This window comes from Scyliorhinus torazame, chromosome 5 (assembly GCF_047496885.1).
Source record: "Scyliorhinus torazame isolate Kashiwa2021f chromosome 5, sScyTor2.1, whole genome shotgun sequence".
Taxonomy (NCBI): Eukaryota; Metazoa; Chordata; class Chondrichthyes; order Carcharhiniformes; family Scyliorhinidae; genus Scyliorhinus; species Scyliorhinus torazame.
This window is the reverse complement of record NC_092711.1, coordinates 146,084,288-146,101,097: the sequence shown is the minus strand read 5'-3', so window position 1 is coordinate 146,101,097 and position 16,810 is coordinate 146,084,288. Positions and strand designations below refer to the sequence as shown.

Here is a 16,810-nt window from a genome sequence, read left to right as displayed (position 1 = left end):
ATATCTGAGCAGCTGTGAAAATGAACAAAAGGCAGTGCTGGATATAATTGAGAGTAGAAACAATAACAGAAGCCAACTCCTGCAATCAATTGTGAACCTTTTGGTGTCTCAGTAGGTGGGAAGAATTACTGCATCACTTTTCCTGTGGATTTTTGTTCCTGAAAGAAATGTGTATTTGTTGCAAATATGTAATAAATCTTTAAATGCCAGCAAATGTCTGTTTATTGTCTAACCTTTTATTGTAATTTCCCAACCTACCACAGACAACCTGTCCCTCATACCTCAACAGTTTCCTTCTTTGAGAAACACACAGAAAAATTAAACAAAGAATCATGTAACCACCATCGCCCATCTTCATGGCAACGTGGCATGCTTTAGGGGGTTCCAAACAGAAATGGGAACTAAATATCTTCTAACTTCCAACACATTTCCACTTTTGACCCTTGTGAAATTGGAAACCACGTATTCGCAACAAAGCTCAAAGAGCATCAGCCCACTGGAGGAAACGTTGCAAGACCAGTCTTTCCAGTAGAAAGAAACCCCGACCATCCGTATTGACCAATTGACAGGATGAATAAATTGCAGTTCCGAATGTAATTGAGAGCAGAAACAACAACAGCAGAATTCAATCCTTGCAATCAATTGTGAACTTGTTGGTGTCTCAGTAGTTGTGATGAAACACAAAATGTGTTCCCACATTGAGAGCAGATGAACGGCCTCTCCACTGTGCGAACTCGCCAGTGTCTCCGCAAGTGAGATAGATCACTCAATGCCTCCCCTAATCAGAGCAGGTGAAAGGCCTCTCCCCGTGTGAACTCGCTGATGTCTCTGCAGGTTGGATGAATGTCGGAATCCTTTCCCACAATGAGAGCAGGTGAATGGCTTCTGCCCAGTGTGAATTCGCTGGTGACTCTTCAAGTGGGATAACTGAGTGAATCCATTACCACACTGAGAGCAGGTGAACGGCTTCTCCCCAGTGTGAAATCGCTCATGTCTCCACAGGGTGGATGAATGTCTGAATCCCTTCCCACACTGAGAACAGATGAACGGCCTCTCCCCTGTGTGAACCCGCTGGTGTATCGTCAGGCTGGATAACTGAGCGAATCTCTTCCCACACTGAGAGCAGGTGAACGGCCTCTCCCCTGTGTGAATTCGCTGGTGTGTCCGCAGGGTGGATAAATCTCTGAATTCCTTCCCACACTGAGGGCAGGGGAACGGTCTCTCCCCACTGTGAACTCGCTGGTGTGCCTGCAGGTGGGGTGACTGAGTAAATCCTTTCCCACACTGAGAGCAGGTGAATGGCTTCTCCCCAGTGTGAATTCGCTGATGTGACTTCAGGCTGAATAACGCAGTGAATTCCTTCCCACACTGAGAGCAGGTGAATAGCTTCTCCCCAGTGTGAACTCGCTGGTGTGTCTTCAGGTTGGAAACCTGAGTGAATCCCTTCCCACATTGATAGCAGGTGAATGGCTTCTCCCCAGTGTGAACCCGTTGGTGTGACTTCAAGCTAGATAACGCAGTGAATCTCTTCTCACACTGAGAGCAGGTGAACGGTCTCTCCCCAGTATGAATTCGCTGATGTGACTTCAGGGTGGATGAATGTCTGAATCCCTTCCCACACTGAGAGCAGGGAAACGGCTTCTCCACAGTGTGAACTCTTTCATGTGACTTCAGGCTGGATAATTCAGTGAATCCCTTCCCACACACAGAGCAGGTAAATGGCCTCTCCCCTGTGTGACTGCGTTGATGAATCTCCAGCTTCGATCGGACTCTGAATCTCTTCCTACAAACTTCACATTTCCACGGTTTCTCCATGTTTTGGGTGTCCTTGAGTCTCTCCAGGTCGGACAATCAGTTGAAGCCTCATCCACACACAGAACACGTGTACGGTCTCTCCCCGCTATGAATGGTGTGATGTTTTTTCAGGCTGTGTAACTGGTTAAAGCTCTTTCCACAGTCAGTGCTCTGGAACACTCTCACTCGGGTGTGTGTGTCTCGGTGCTTTTCCAGTCACATTGATGTTTAAAATCTTTTCAAGCAGACAGATTAGTCAAACATTTCTCCTTCTAGATTCAAAGGCCGATCATATTCAGGTCCCAAGGACTCAGTCAGATCAAGATGTGACTTTTGCGATTTCTGTCTGTAATTCCTCCTCTTCTAATATCCTGTAAAAACAAATTACAAAAATCATCACTGTCAGTACAGGATAGAAATTCAGAACAGACAATTCTAGTTCCTAGAGGACATTCTTTCCTCTCTCATTCCCAAAAGCTGTAAATCTCCATCCCACACGCTCTCCCTCCATTCTCACTCTGCTGCATCTAATATTCACCCCTCCAATTTTCCTGAAGGTGCTGATTCAGCGCCCCCCCCCGCCTCTCTCCCCCCCGCCCCCCCCACCTCCCTCCCCCGCCTCCGCCCCCTCCCCCGCCTCCCTCCCCCCCCGCCTCCCTCCCCCCCACCTCCCCGCCTCCCTCCCACCCCCCCGCCTCCCCCACCCCCCCGCCTCCCTCCCCCCCCCCCCACCCCCCCGCCTCCCTCCCCCCCCCCCCACCCCCGCCTCCCTCCTCGGCAACACAAACCATAATCAGCCTCTGGATGTCCAGGTCCTGGATGCTCCTAAACACCCACCTCAAAGTCCACATATTCACAATTCAGGCATAAACATTCACCAGGACCATTGGCATCCCCTCCAACTTCCCACTAACCATCACATACCCACCCCCTGGATCGGCCACAATGTTCCCCCACCTCAAAAGCCACTCACTTATTAACCAACACCGCCATCACCCTTGTCTTCATGTCTAAGCTGGTACGGGAATCCCTGCCCCACCCACCCCTTCCTTAGCCTCGTCTGATTTTCCACCTTTATGTGCGTCTCCTGCAAGAACACAATGTCCGCATTCAAATTCATCAGATGCGTAAGAACACAAGATCGTTTAACCGGCCCATTCAACCCGAGATATAGATTTCAAAAGCAGGGAGGTCATGTTGGTATTGTGTAGAACTTTGGTGAGGCCACAGCTGGAGTACTGTGTGCAATTCTGGTCGCCACATTATAGGAAGGATGGAAGTGCACTGGAGGAGGTGCAGAGCCCATTCTCCAGGATGTTGCCTGGGATGGAACGGTTAAGTTATGAAGAGAGGTTGGATAGGCTTGGGTTGTTTTCAGTGAATCAGAGAAGACTGAGGGACAACCTGATCGAGGTGTACAAGATTATGAGGGGCATGGACAGGGTGGATAGAGAGCAGCTGTTCACCTTAGTTGAAGAGTGGACACAAGTTCAAGATGAGGCAACACGGTAGCACAGTGGGTAGCACAGTTGCTTCACAGCTCCAGGGTCCCGGGTTCGATTCCCGGCTTGGGTCACTGTCTGTGCGGAGTCTGCACGTTCCCCCAGTGTGTGCGTGGGTTTCCTCCGGTGCTCAGGTTTCCTCGCACCTTCCAAAGATGTGCAGGTTCGGTGGATTGGTCGTGATAAGTTGCCCTTAGTGTCCAAAAAGGTTAAGTGGGGTTATGGCCATAGGGTGGAGGCGTGGGCTTGGGTAGGGTGCTCTTTTCAAGGGCTGGTGCAGACTCGATGGGCCGAACGGCCTCCTTCTGCACTGTAAGTTCTATGAGATTCTACGAGTAGGAGGTTTTGGGCTGGTTTAGCTCAGCGGGCTAGACAGCTGGTTTGTAATGCAGAACAAAGCCAGCAGCGCGGGTTCAATTCCCATACCAGCTTACCCGGACAGGCGCCGGGATGTGGTGACTAAGGGCTTTTCACAGTAACTTCATACTTCTGACAATAAAAGATTATTATTATTAGGGGAGAATTGAGAAAAAACCTGTTTACCCAGAGGGTGGTCATGGTACTTCAGGAGAACAGCGACCACGACACCACACAACCCTGCTATGGCAACCTGTGCAAGATCATCAACATGGGTACCATCATTACATGTGGGAACACCACCCAACAGGCACGCGGTACAGACTCATGCGACTCGGCCAACATGGTCTACCTCATACGCTGCAGGAAAGGATGTCCCGAGGCGTGGTACATTGGTGAGACCATGTAGATGCTGCGAAAACGGATGAAACGACATCGTGCGACAACTGCCAGGGAGGAATGTTCCCTTCCAGTCGGGGAACATTTCAGCAGTCAAGAGCATTCAGCCTCTGATCTACGGTAAACCTTCTCCAACGCAGAATCGCCGAGCAGAAACTGATAGCCAAGTTCAACACGCACGAATACGGCCTCAACCGGGACATTGGATTCATGTCTAATTACATTCACCCCCACCATCTGGCCTGAGCTTGTGGAATCCTACCAACTGACATGGCTTGAGACAATTCACACCTCTTTAACCTGCGATTATCCCTCTCTCCAGTCGCTACATCTGGACCTGTAAAGACTTAATTGCCTGCAAATACTTACGTTCAAAGTATTGTCTTGCATCATTGACTTTGTCTGTATATGTGGTTGTGGAACCCACCTCTTCACTCAGCTGATGAAGGAGCTGTGCTCCAAAAGCTAGTGATTCGAAACACCTGTTGGACTTTAACCTGGTGTTGCAAGACTTCTTACTGTGCTTCCCCAGTCCAACGCTGGCATCTCCACATCATGGTCTCGAATGCACTGCCTGGGAGGGTGTAAGAGGCCTCACATCCTTCTAAAAAGTACCTGAATGACCTGGCATGTCATAACATTCAAGGCTTTGGGCCACGCTCTGACAAATGGCATTTGGTAGGCAAGTCAGGTGTTTTTCATGCATCGGTGATGACTTGATTGGCCGAAGGGCCTTATCTGTGCTGTAGTCTGTGATTCTAAGAGAGAGAGACTTGGGCCAACCTTTCCAGAGTCTGCACCCTCCCTGGATTCACTTCCTTTCGCTTCAGTTGCTGGAAGTGACCAACTGAAAGTCAGAATGAGAAAAGAAATGGAAAGGGGAGAAAAGAAAGTGTTTTACTTACAGATGTTGGAGTCAGGAGGACGTTTCAATCTGTGTGAAGCTCAATCTTTATTCACACAAAGCCCGCGCTCTGATTGACTGGAGGACCAGAGTCCTTCCGGTCCTCCCACAGGTCCCATTGGTCAATACCTGAGGAGAAAGGTCAGGGAAGGGCACTTCCGTATATGCGCAGCTTTTCCTCTACCTTGAACATGGGCAGTTTTTCCTCTACCTTGAACATGCGCAGATTTTCCTCCACCTTGAACATGCGCAGCTTCTCCTCTACCTTGAACATGCGCAGCTTCTTCTCTACCTTGAACATGCGCAGTGGCGGAGATCACCAAGCGGCTTCTCCCTGTGGCCGCAGCCGGTTGCCTGGAAACCTTGTCCTGAGGAGGTGTTGTGGGAACAAGAGCAGCCGCGCCGGTCTGCGCACTGGAATCCGGAAACGTCATTGTGGAGCAGAATGATTTCTATTAGCTGATTCAGGCAGCTCTATTGTGACGTCAGGATGACTCAGAGGGACGTACCCAGCTCAGCCTCCTATTGGGGCAATATCACTGGTCACAGAAACACGATGCTGCGGATTGGACAGCAGCTCCTCGACCCGGAGGGAGGAGGCCCTCCTGCTCCACGTGGGCTTGTTCCCGCCCCATCCTGGCGCCATCAGAGACCAATGGGAATCCGAGGAAGATCGGAAGGGCACGGGTCTTCCTGCCAATCAGAGTGCGGAATTTGTGGTGATGGCTGCCGAGAGATTCCCCAGGAAGCTGCTGCTCCTCTGTCTCTGAATGAAGATTGACGTTCGCACAGACTGAAACTTCCTCCTCTGTCCAATCTCTGAGTAAAACACTTTCTTTTATCCCCCTTTCCATCTCTTTTCCCCCTTGTCGATGGCAGGCCCGTGCAAGTGCGGAATTTGGCACCGTACCCTCGTTGTTGTCAGTGGGGGGTGGGTTGTTTTGGCGATCTATGGTAGGATTATGGAGGAGGACGGGGTGTCTATGGAAAGGATTGAGGCCAAGTGGGAGGAAGAGTTTGGGATGGTGTTGGAGGGAGGACTATGGTGTGAGGTGCTGCGGAAGGTTAACACCTCAATGTCGTGTGTGAGGCTGGGGTTGATTCAGTTGAAAGTTGTGCACAGGGTGTAATGAAGGTGAGGATGGGCCGGTTGTACAAGGGGGTGGGGGGATAGCTGTGAGCGGTGTGGGAGGGGTTCAGCCAATCCAGTCCACATGTTCTGGTCCTGCCCAAAGTTGGACAAATTTTGGGTGTCAATTTTCAGCACCATGTCTAAGGTTCTGCACGTGGACTTGGAGCCGGGTCTCCTGGAGGCCATATTCGGGTGTCAGACCTGCCGGAGCTGCAGATGGGTGAGTGGGCAGATGTTTCAGCCTTCGCCTTGTTGATTGCCTGCAGACAGGACCTGTTGAGGTGGAGACCAGCTTCCTCACCGCCCCCCCCCCCCCCCACCTCCCCCCGGGCCTCGGCATGGCTGGGGGATCTAATGGAGTTCTTGTAGTCAGAGAAGGTGAAATTTGCTCTGAGAGGGGCAGTTGAGGGGTTCACCAGAGATGGGTTTTGTTTGTGTTATATTTTGGGGATCTGGTGACCGTCAAAGAGCAGGTGGGCAGTTTGGAGGTTTGGGTGAAAGGCGTTGGGGTTTGGGTCTGTTTTTTTGTTGTACAAATGGTAAAATTTTGAAAACTTGAATAAAAATATTTTTTTAAAGATACAAACTTCAGGGGGCAGCACGGTGGCACAATGGATAGCATTGCTGCCTCACAGCAGGACACACCCGCACCATGGAGAAACGATGGAAATGCATCAATGCGTTCACACTGGGGAGAGACCGTCTCACTGCACAAAGAAGTTTAGAAGGTCATCCACACTGCGGAGACACCAGCAAGATTTAGTTGTCCATCTACAGTGGAAACGCATTGACACATTCACACCAGGGTGTGACCATTCTGCTGCTCTGTGTGGGAAAGGATTCAGTGTTCCATCCAGCCTGTGGACACACCAGCGAGTTCATACTGACGAGAGGCCGTTTGCCTGCTCTGACTGGGAAGAGATTCAATACTTCATCCCACCTAATAATAAAAATCTTTATTAGTGTCACAAGTAGGCTTCCATTATCACTACAATAAAATTACCGTAATCGCCACACTACAGCACCTGTTCGGGTACAGTGAGGGAGAATTCAGAATGTCGAATTCACATAACAAGCACGTCTTTCGGGACTTGTGGGAGGAAACTGGAGCACCTGGAAGAAACTCATGCAGTCACTGTGAGAATGTGCAGACTCTGCACAGACACTGACTCAAGCTGGGAATCGATCCCGAGTCCCTGGCACGAGCCAGCTGATGGGGACGGCAGGAGCGTCCAGTGTGGTCACTGAATACATTGTGGGAACTGCCCAGTTAAAGAGGCTACCTTGACTCGCTAGTCTGAGAATCCACCCCTTGTCCCTCTGTGTGACGCTGGCTGAGAATAGACGTCGGGGCTGCTCAATGTACTGAAAGCCATTTGCTTCTGTTCTCCTTGTCTAAAATCAAATTGGAAGAAAAGGGAGACAACTCTGAAACTGGGAAAACAGAATTCCAGGCGTTATTGACATCACTGTACATATTGCAGACACACATTTATTTATCTTTGACCACAGAATCTCACTGCACAGGAGGCCATTCGGCCCATCATGCCTGTGCTGGCTCTTTGAAAGAAGTACTCAATTCGTCCCACTATCATGCCCTTTCCCCATGAACCCTGAAAACTAGTCCCTTTCTAATTATCCATCTCCCTGTGTTGAATCTGCTTCCACTAGCCTGTCAGACAGTGCATTCTGGGCTGGTTTAGCACACTGGGCTAAATCGCTGGCTTTTAAAGCAGGCCAGCAGCACGGTTCAATTCCCGTACCAGCCTCCCCGAACAGGCGCCGGAATGTGGCGACTAGGGGTTTTCACAGTAACTTCATTTGAAGCCTACTCGTGACAATAAGCGATTTTCATTTAATTTCACATTCCATTAACCCACGCTTTTTACGATGCTTTAATTACACTGCTGGCCGCAAAACTTAGTTGTCCTTCAAAAAGAATAAATTTAGAGTACCCAATTCTTTTTTTTCCAATTAAGGGGCAATTTAGCGTGGCCAATTCACCGACCCTGCACATCGTTTTACATTGTGGGGCTGAGATCCACGCAGACACAGGGAGAATGTGCAGACTCCACATGGACAGTGACACGGGGCCAGGATCGAACCCAGGTCCTCGGCACTGAGGGGCAGCAGTGCTAACCACTGTGCCGCCGTGCAGCCCCCAACAATGAATTTAAAGACAATGTGGTGAAGCTTTGGGATTCTCTACCCCAGAGGACTGTGGAGCCTCAGTCATCAAGTATTTTTAGACCGAGAGTGATAGGTTTCTCGATATTGAAGATATCGAGGGATATGGGGGATAGTGTGGAAAAATGGTGCTGAGGTAGATCGGCCAATGATCCCATTGAATGGTCGTGTAGGCTTGATGGGCTGAATGGCCGACTGCAGCTCCTATTTGTTATGGTCTCTGTGTCCTGGACAGGAAGCAGTGAGCAGGGATCTGTCAATCAGCCTGAATCAGCACCTTCAGGAGAATTGGGAGGGTGAATATTCAACACAGCAGAGTAAGAATGGAGGGAGAGTGTGTGGGATGGAGATTTACAGCTTTTTGGGAACAAGCGAGGAAAGACTGTTTCATAGAAATTAAAATAATCTGTTCTAAATTTCTATCCTGGACTGACTGTGATGTATTTTGTAAACTCCTTTTACAGGATGTTAAAAGGATAGGATTTACAGACAGAAATCTCAAACATCACGTCTGGATCTGACAGAGTCACTCGGTTCATCGGCCATTAAATCTAGAAGGAGAAGTGTTTGCCAGACCTGTTGACTTCAACAAAGTTTAACCATCAGTGTGACTGGAAAAGCACCGAGACACACACAGAGTGTTCCAGAGCACTGACTGTGGAAAGAGCTTTAATCAGTTACATAACCTGAAAAACCATTGCACCATTCACAGCGGGGCGAGACCGTACACGTGTTCTGTGTGTGGACAAGGCTTCAACTGATTGTCCAACCTGGAGAGACACGAGGAGACCCAAAACATGGAGAAACCGTGGAAATGTGGGGACTGTGGGAAGGGATACAGAGTCCCATCTGTGCTGGAAATTCACCGACGCAGTCACACTGGGGAAAGACCATTCATCTGCTCTCCGTGTGGGAAGGGGTTCAGTCAATTATCCCACCTGAAGTCACACCAACGAATTCACACTGGGGAGAGGCCGTTCACCTGCTCCCAGTGTGGGAAGGGATTCACTGCGTTATTCAGCCTGAAATCACACCAGCGAATTCACACTGGGGAGAGGCCATTCGCCTGCTCTCAGTGTGGGAAAGGATTCACTCGGTTATCCAATCTGAGGATACACCAGCGAGTTCACACTGGGGAGAGGCCATTCACCTGCTCTCAATGTGGGAAGGGATTCAGTCAATTATCCCACCTGCAGAAACACCAGCGAGTTCACACTGGGGAGAGGCCGTTCATCTGCTCTCAGTGTGGGAAGGGATTCACTGAATTATCCAATCTTAGGAAACACCAGCGAGTTCACACTGGGGAGAGGCCGTTCACCTGCTCTCAGTGTGAGAAGGGATTCACTACGTTATTCAGCCTGAAGTCGCACCAGCGAATTCACACTGGGGAAAGGCCATTCACTTGCTCTCAGTGTGAGAAGGGATTCACTACGTTATTCAGCCTGAAGTCACACCAGCGAATTCACACTGGGGAGAGGCCATTCACTTGTTCTCATTGTGGGAAGGGATTCACTGACTCAAGCAGCCTGCAGAGACACCAGCGAGTTCACACTGGGGAGAGGCCATTCACCTGCTCTCAGTGTGGGAAGGGATTCACTCAGTTAGCCAATCTGAGGAAACATCAGCGAGTTCACACTGGGGAGAAGCCGTTCACCTCTCTGTGTGGGAAGGGATTCTGTGTTTCCTCGTCCCTGCTGAGACACCAACAAGTTCACAATTGATCAGTGATGGATTCTGCTGTTATTGTTTCTGCTTCAATTACATACAGGACTGCATTTCGTTCTCTCTTCTCTTTCTCTCTCTCAGGGATTCTGAGACAGGAAAAGTGATGCAACCTGTGGCGAACAAGAAAAGTTAAAGATTCCATTAGATCAAAGGAAGAGGCTCATAAAGTGGCCAAAATAGTAGTAAGCCTGAGGATTGGGAACTTGTTTTAGAATTCAGCAAAGGAGGACCAAGGAACTGATGAAGAGAAAATAGAATATGAGAGCAAACTGGCGAGAAACGTAAAAACCGACAGGAAAAGCTCCTATAGGAATGTGAAAAGGAAAAGATTAGCAAAGACCAATGTGGGTCCATTCCAGACAGAGACAGGAGAGTTTATAATGGGGAATAAGGAAATGACAGAGAAACTAAACAATGTGTGCCTGTCTTCACAGAGGAAGATACGGAAATTGTCCTAAAAACACGAGAGAACAAGGGACTAGTGTGCAGGAGGAACTGAAAGAGATTGGCACCACAGGGAACACAGTCCATTCCAATGAGAAATGGTGCTGGATTTGCCGGATTCATGATTGACACGCAGGAGGCTGACAAGCTGCAGCTGCACAAACACACTTCATTCACCACCACCATCCCAGCCAACAAGATGGCAGAGAGGAGAGTGGCACTCCGCTTTACGACACCGAGCTTGAGACCCTGCTGGATGCCATGGAGGAGAGGCGGGCAACCCAGTACCGCGGCCCGGGAAGGAGGCTGCCAGCTGCCACCATTCATCGTGCCTGGGTGCAGGTGGCAGAGGCAGTAACCTCCGTGAGCAACACCGTCCAGACAGGCCAACAGTGCTGTAAAAAACTGTACAACCTCCTCGGGGTGAGTGGCAGCACTGTGCCTCTGGCACCAAACCCGTCCCATGCTGTTCCTTGGCTCCACCCAAACAGATTCCACATTTTGTATTCCTGATCTGAGATCCTCCCTTATTAATGTACTAATGCCATCCCTTATTATCAGTGCAACACCACCTCCTTTTCCTTTTTGCCTGCATCATCAGCAAACTCAACAATCATTACCTTCAGACCCATCATCCAAGTCATTGATGAAAATTGTAAAAGATTGACTCCCCAGCACTGATCCCTGTGACACACCACTCGTTACATCTTGCCAACCAAATAATGACCTATTTATGGTTAGTCTCAGTTTTCTGGTAGCTCGCCAATCTTTCACTGTGAAAGACTGTTCTGGAGTTAAAGGCTGCCAGATTCGGAAAAGAAAAGAACGGAACCCTCAGGAATCACTTTGGACTGATACTTTTAAGGTGTAGGTTTCCTACAAAAATAATATTTAGTTAATGTTGCTTCTAGTTTGTTTGTTGCAGTAAAGTTATAAAACCTTATGTCCTGTCATGTGGTCCTTTAATTTGTTGACTGGGGATTTGATTTTTGTTTTGAAGTTACTGATCTTTACAGAGATTCTAATCCACAAGTTTTGTCTCCCATTTGAGCCTCGGGCACCTTTCTGTCTCGTTATTGATCGTGTCAATGACAGCCAGGCAACTGAGCTGAGGGCTGAATTTAGCTGAGAAGAACAGGGTCTGTGCCCCAGTTGGGAATCTGCCATGGGTGTCACACTAATAGAGGACTGACTGGGAAATCAAGGGATGGGGATGATCAGGGCTGATGGTGTCTTGAACCCAGGGTTCAGTGCGTGTGTCCAAAGTGGGGAGTCACAGGAACAGGCTACAGAGGAACCAAAGAGAAACATTTGGGTCCTGAATATTGTGAACATCCTTTCATGGTTACTCTTTACTCTGGTTGTCTTTGATCCGCAAGTAATGTTCCGATATTATTTACAACCATGTTCTATTTCATTAATAAACTTGGTTCATTGAAAATATTTGATTTTTGGTGGTATTTTTCTGCTTAACTTCATTCACTTTGGGGAAAGTGGGTGAAAGAGGTTGACAGGCTCTTTAACTGAAAGTGAGTCTCTCTTAAGCTAATTGCAAAGGAGCCAGAGGGCGAGAGGAGATTTTATTTTTCTTTTGACACAATGTTTGAAAATGTGGTTCAGAGAGTCAATCGGGATTGACTAATTTATAGAGTATTTTTCAGGAAGTAACAAGGGACGTCAATAAAGGGGAACCTGTTTATCTAGGTTTCCAGAAGATATTCCCCAGGATGTCACATCAAAGGTTATTACACATATTAAGAGCTCAGGATGGGGGGGCGGGGGGGGGGGGGCAACATATCAGCATGGTTAGAAGGTTGGTTAGCTAACAGGAAGCAGAGAGTAGGTATAAATGGATTACGTTTGGATTGGTAAGATGCAACAAGTGGAATGTCACAAGGATCAGTGCTGGGCCCTCAACGATTTTACAATCTATATGAATGAGTTGGGTGATGGGATTGTATGTATGGCAGCTAAATTTGATGATGGCACAAAGTTTGGTAGGAAAGTAATTTGTGAAGTGACCTTAAGGAATCTGCAAAAGACAACAAATAGGTTAAGTGAGTGGGAACAAATTGACAGACGGAGCATAACGTGGGAAAATGTGAATGTGTCCACTTTGGCAGAAAGGGTTAAATAAAACAGAACTTTATTTAAATGGGGAGAGATTGCTGAAGCATGAGGTACTGAGGGATCTGGGTGTCCTGGTACAGGAACCACAATAAATTAGTTTGCAGGTACAGCAAGTGATTAGGAAGGCAAATTGAATATTGTCATTTGTTGCAAAGGGACTGGAATACAAATGTAGCTATGATTTGCTACAGTTGTACAGGGCTTTGGTTAGAGCACTGTGTACAGTTTGTGTCTCCTTATTTCAGAAATTAGATTAATGCATTGTAAGCAGTTCAGAGAAGGTTGACTCCCTTGGTTTCTGGAATGAGGGGGTTATCCTCACCGGTACCCCAAAACCATGTCACATATTTTTAACTCTCAGATGCTCTGATGAAAAGATCAAAGAGAGTGTGTCTTTCTTATCTGTCCTGTTATGGTGCTGATATTTCTTGTAGTATCTGGGCTTTCAAATGTAGATTTCTTTAAAATTAAGTTCATGGGCCAGGGTGTAAATATATCTGGGTGGCACGGTGGTCAGCATTGCTACCTTAAGACGCCAAGGACCCGGGTTCGATCCCGACCCCAGGTCACTGTCTGTGAGGAGTTTGCACATTCTCCCCGTGTCTGCGTCGGTCTCACCCCCACAACCCAAAAGATGTGCTGGGCAGGTGGATTGGCCATGCTAAATTACCCCTTTATTGGAAAAAAATAATTGGGTCCTCTATTTTTTTTAAAAAAGCATGTCAATATTTCCAAGAGAAAGTGATCAACTTATTCATCCCGTCTACACATTCCAGACTTTCACTAGAATGTCGGAGGATACAAGATTGATATATTTCATTCACCCACACCCAAGGTAAATATTCCAATCATTTATTGTCAAGGACAATATTCCCAGTATCTTTCATACAGAAATTAAACATTCCCGTCCGATCCCAGGTATTAACCTATTCTGTTTGTTTGTTCATGTCAGGCTGGGATTGTTCACCTTGGAGCAAAGGAGGTTGAGGGGACATTTGAGAGAGGTGGACAAGAATATGACAGGTTTATTTGATTTGATTTATTATTGTCACATGTATTGGTATACAGTAAAAAGTATTGTTTCTTGCATGCTATACAGACAATGCATACCGTACATAGGAAAGGAAGGAGAGACTGCAGAATGTAATGTTACAGCTATAGCTAGGGTGTAGAGAAAAGATCAACTTAATACGAGGAAGGTCCATTCAAAAGACTGATGGCAGTCGGCAAAAAGCTGTTCCTGAGTTGGTTGGTACGTGACCTCAAACTTTTGTATCTTTTTCCTAACGGAAGAAGGTGGAAGAGAGTATGTCTGGAGTGAGTGGGGTTCCTAATTATGCTGGCTGCCTTTCCGAGGCAGTGAGAATAGTAGACAGAGTCAATGGATGGGAGGCTGGTTTGCGTGACGGATTGGGCTGCATTCATGACCTTTTGTAGTTTCCTGCGGTCTTGGGCAGAGCAGGTTCATTACCAAGCAGTGATACAACCAGAAAGAATGCTTTCTATGGTGCATCTGTAGAGGTTGGTGAGAGTCGTAGGTGACATGCCAAATTTCCTTAGTCTTCTGAGAAAGTAGAGTTGTTGGTGGGCTTTCTTAACTGTAGTGTCAGCATGGGGGGGGACCAGGACAGGTTGTTGGTTTTCTGGACACCTAAAAACTTGAAGCTCTCGACCCTTTCTACTTCATTCCCATTGATGTAGACAGGGGCATGTTCTCCACTACGCTTCCTGAAGTCGATGACAATCTCCTTTGTTTTGTTCACATTGAGGGAGAGATTATTGTCGTCGCACCAGTTCACCAGATTCTCTGTACCATTCCTGTACTCTGTCTCGTCATTGTTTGAGATCCGACCCACTATGGTGGTGTCATCAGCAAATTTGAAAATCGAGTTGGAGGGGCGGGGAATATTTTGATGCGGCGAATGGTAATGACCTGGAACTCACTGCCTGTGAGGGGCAGGTGTTGTGTGGAAATGAAGACAATGGAGGATTTCAAACGGAAATTGGATCGGCATTTGAGGGAACTAAATTGCAGGGCTGCAGGGATAGAACGGGGCACTGGGAACATATCAGTCATGACAGAGTCAATGGATGGGAGGCAGGTTTGTGTGATGGACTGGGTTGTATTCACGACTCTCTGTAGTTTCTTACGGTCTTGGGCCGAGCAGTTGCCATACCAAGCTGTGCTGCAGCCAGATAGGATACTTTTTATGGTGCATCTGTAATAATTGGTAAGAGTCAATGTAGACATGCTGAATTTCCTGAGGACGTATAGGCGCTGTTGTGCTTTCTTGGTCGTAGTGTTGACGTTGGTGGACCAGGACAGATTGTTGGTGATTTGCACATCTAGCAATTTGAAGATGGCAACCATCTCCCCCTCGGCACCATTGATGCAGACAGGGGTGTGTACGATATTTTGCTTCCTGAAGTAAATGACTAGCTCCTTAGTTTTGCTGCCATTGATGGGGAGATTGTTGTTGTTACACCATGCCACTAGGTTCTCTATCTCCCTCCTATACTCTGACTCATTGTTGTTTGAGATCCGACCCACTGCAGCCGTGTCATCGACAAACATGGAGGTGGAGTCAAATTTTGCCACACAGTGGTGTGTGTACAGCGAGTATAGTAGGGAGCTAAGTACGCAGCCTTGTGGAGCCCTACTATTGACGACTATCGCAAAGGAGGAGGCATTGTTGTTTATCCTTACTGATTCCTGTCAGGGGCTGGTTTAGCACACTGGGCTAAATAGCTGGCTTTTAAAGCAGACAAAGGCAGGCCAGCAGCACTGTTCCATTCCCGTACCAGCCTCCCCGAACAGGTGCCGGAATGTGGCGACTAGGGGCTTTTCACAGTAACTTCATTTGAAGCCTACTTGTGACAATAAGCGATTTTCATTTTCATTTCATTTCAGGAAGTTGATGATCCAGTTGCAGGGGGAGGAGCCAAGATCTAGGTTTTGGAGTTTTGATATGAGCTTGGCTGGGATTATGGAGTTGACGGCAGAGCAGTAGTTAATGACTAGAAGTCTGACATAGAAGTCCTTGTTGTCGAGATGCGCCAGGAATGAGTGTAGGGCCAGGGAGATGGCAGTGGCGTCTGCGGTGGACTGGTTGCGGTGGTATGCGAATTGCAGTGGATCAAGGCACTCTGGGAGTCTGGAGTTGATGTGTCTCATGGCCAACCTCTCGAAGCACATCATAATGATCGATGTCAAGGCCACCGGATGGTAGTCGTTGCCTGGTTCTCCTTTGGCACCGGTATGGATGGTGGTCTTCTTGAAGCAGGTGGGAATCTCGGAACGGAGTAGGGAGAGGTTGAGGATGTCCGGAAACACATCCGCCAGTCTGCACAGTATCTGGGTTCATGACCAGGGATCCCGTCAGGACCCACCGCTTACCGAGGGTTCACTTTCAAGAAGGCCGATCTGACTTTGCAGGCTGTGATGGTGAGTGTGGGTGTGTCCAAGGTTGCTGGAGCAGTTGACAAAGGTTTGTTGGTTTCCTGTTGAAGTGAACATAGAATGCATTGAATTTGTCGGGGAGGGGTGCCCTGTTGCCGAAGATTCTACTTGGCTTTACAGCTCATTATGTTGTTTAAGCCTTGTCACAACCGACGCGAGTCCATGTCATTAGTCTGTGATTCTAGCTTAGTCTGGTATTGTTTCTTGACGCCCTGTTGTCTTTGTGGAGGTCGTACCTAGATTTCTTGTATAGGTCAGGGTCGCCTGCCTTAAATGCCTTCAGTACGAAGTGAATCTCCCGATTAAACCATGGTTTCTGGTTGGGCAATATACGTACTACCTTCTTTGACACACAATCTTCTACACACTTACTGATGAAGTTTGTGATGGTGCTGGCATACCCGTTTAGGTTGACTGCTGAGTTCTTGAATATGGACCAGTCCACTGACTTGAAGTAGTCACGTAGGAGCTCTTCCATTTCCTCGGACCAGCACTGCATGACTTTCTTAACCGGATTCTCCTGCTTAAGTTTCTGCTTGTATGCCGGGAGAAGGAGCACCGTCTTGTGGTCCGATTTTTCGAAGTGCGGTTGGGGGATGGATCGAGAGGTGCCCTTGATGTTTGTGTAGCAGTGGTCAAGGATGTTGGGGCCCCTGTTGGGACAGGAGATGTGTTGGTGGAATTTTGGCAGTACACTCTTGAGGTTGGCCTGGTTAAAGTCCCCGGCCACAATGAACAAGGCCTCCAGGTATTCTGCTTCATTGGTAGGTGTGACC

General features: G+C 48.0%; 2 protein-coding genes across 5 annotated transcripts; one reads left to right on the top strand and one right to left on the bottom strand.

Annotated features, from left to right (window-relative positions):
- Window positions 1-216: 216 nt before the first annotated feature.
- On the bottom strand, window positions 217-5,354 carry LOC140421929 (uncharacterized). 4 transcript variants are annotated; one of them, XM_072506909.1, is made up of 2 exons: window positions 5,249-5,354; window positions 217-2,165 (listed from the first exon to the last, which is right to left on the bottom strand). In XM_072506909.1, exon 2 carries the CDS (start codon window positions 1,813-1,815, stop codon window positions 763-765), a length of 1,053 nt encoding a protein of 350 aa, XP_072363010.1. In that variant the 5' UTR covers window positions 1,816-2,165; window positions 5,249-5,354; the 3' UTR covers window positions 217-762. The 4 variants fall into 4 exon arrangements, with proteins under 4 accessions (XP_072363010.1, XP_072363008.1, XP_072363007.1 ...); XM_072506907.1 differs by having other exon boundaries at window positions 5,168-5,327; XM_072506906.1 differs by lacking the exon at window positions 5,249-5,354 and adding an exon at window positions 4,958-5,175.
- Window positions 5,355-5,403: 49 nt separating this feature from the next.
- LOC140421942 (uncharacterized) lies at window positions 5,404-11,879 on the top strand. Its single transcript, XM_072506931.1, has 2 exons — window positions 5,404-5,779; window positions 8,740-11,879. The coding sequence occupies exon 2, from the start codon at window positions 9,073-9,075 to the stop codon at window positions 9,994-9,996; it is 924 nt and encodes a 307-aa protein (XP_072363032.1). The 5' UTR covers window positions 5,404-5,779; window positions 8,740-9,072; the 3' UTR covers window positions 9,997-11,879.
- The last annotated feature ends 4,931 nt before the right edge of the window (window positions 11,880-16,810 follow it).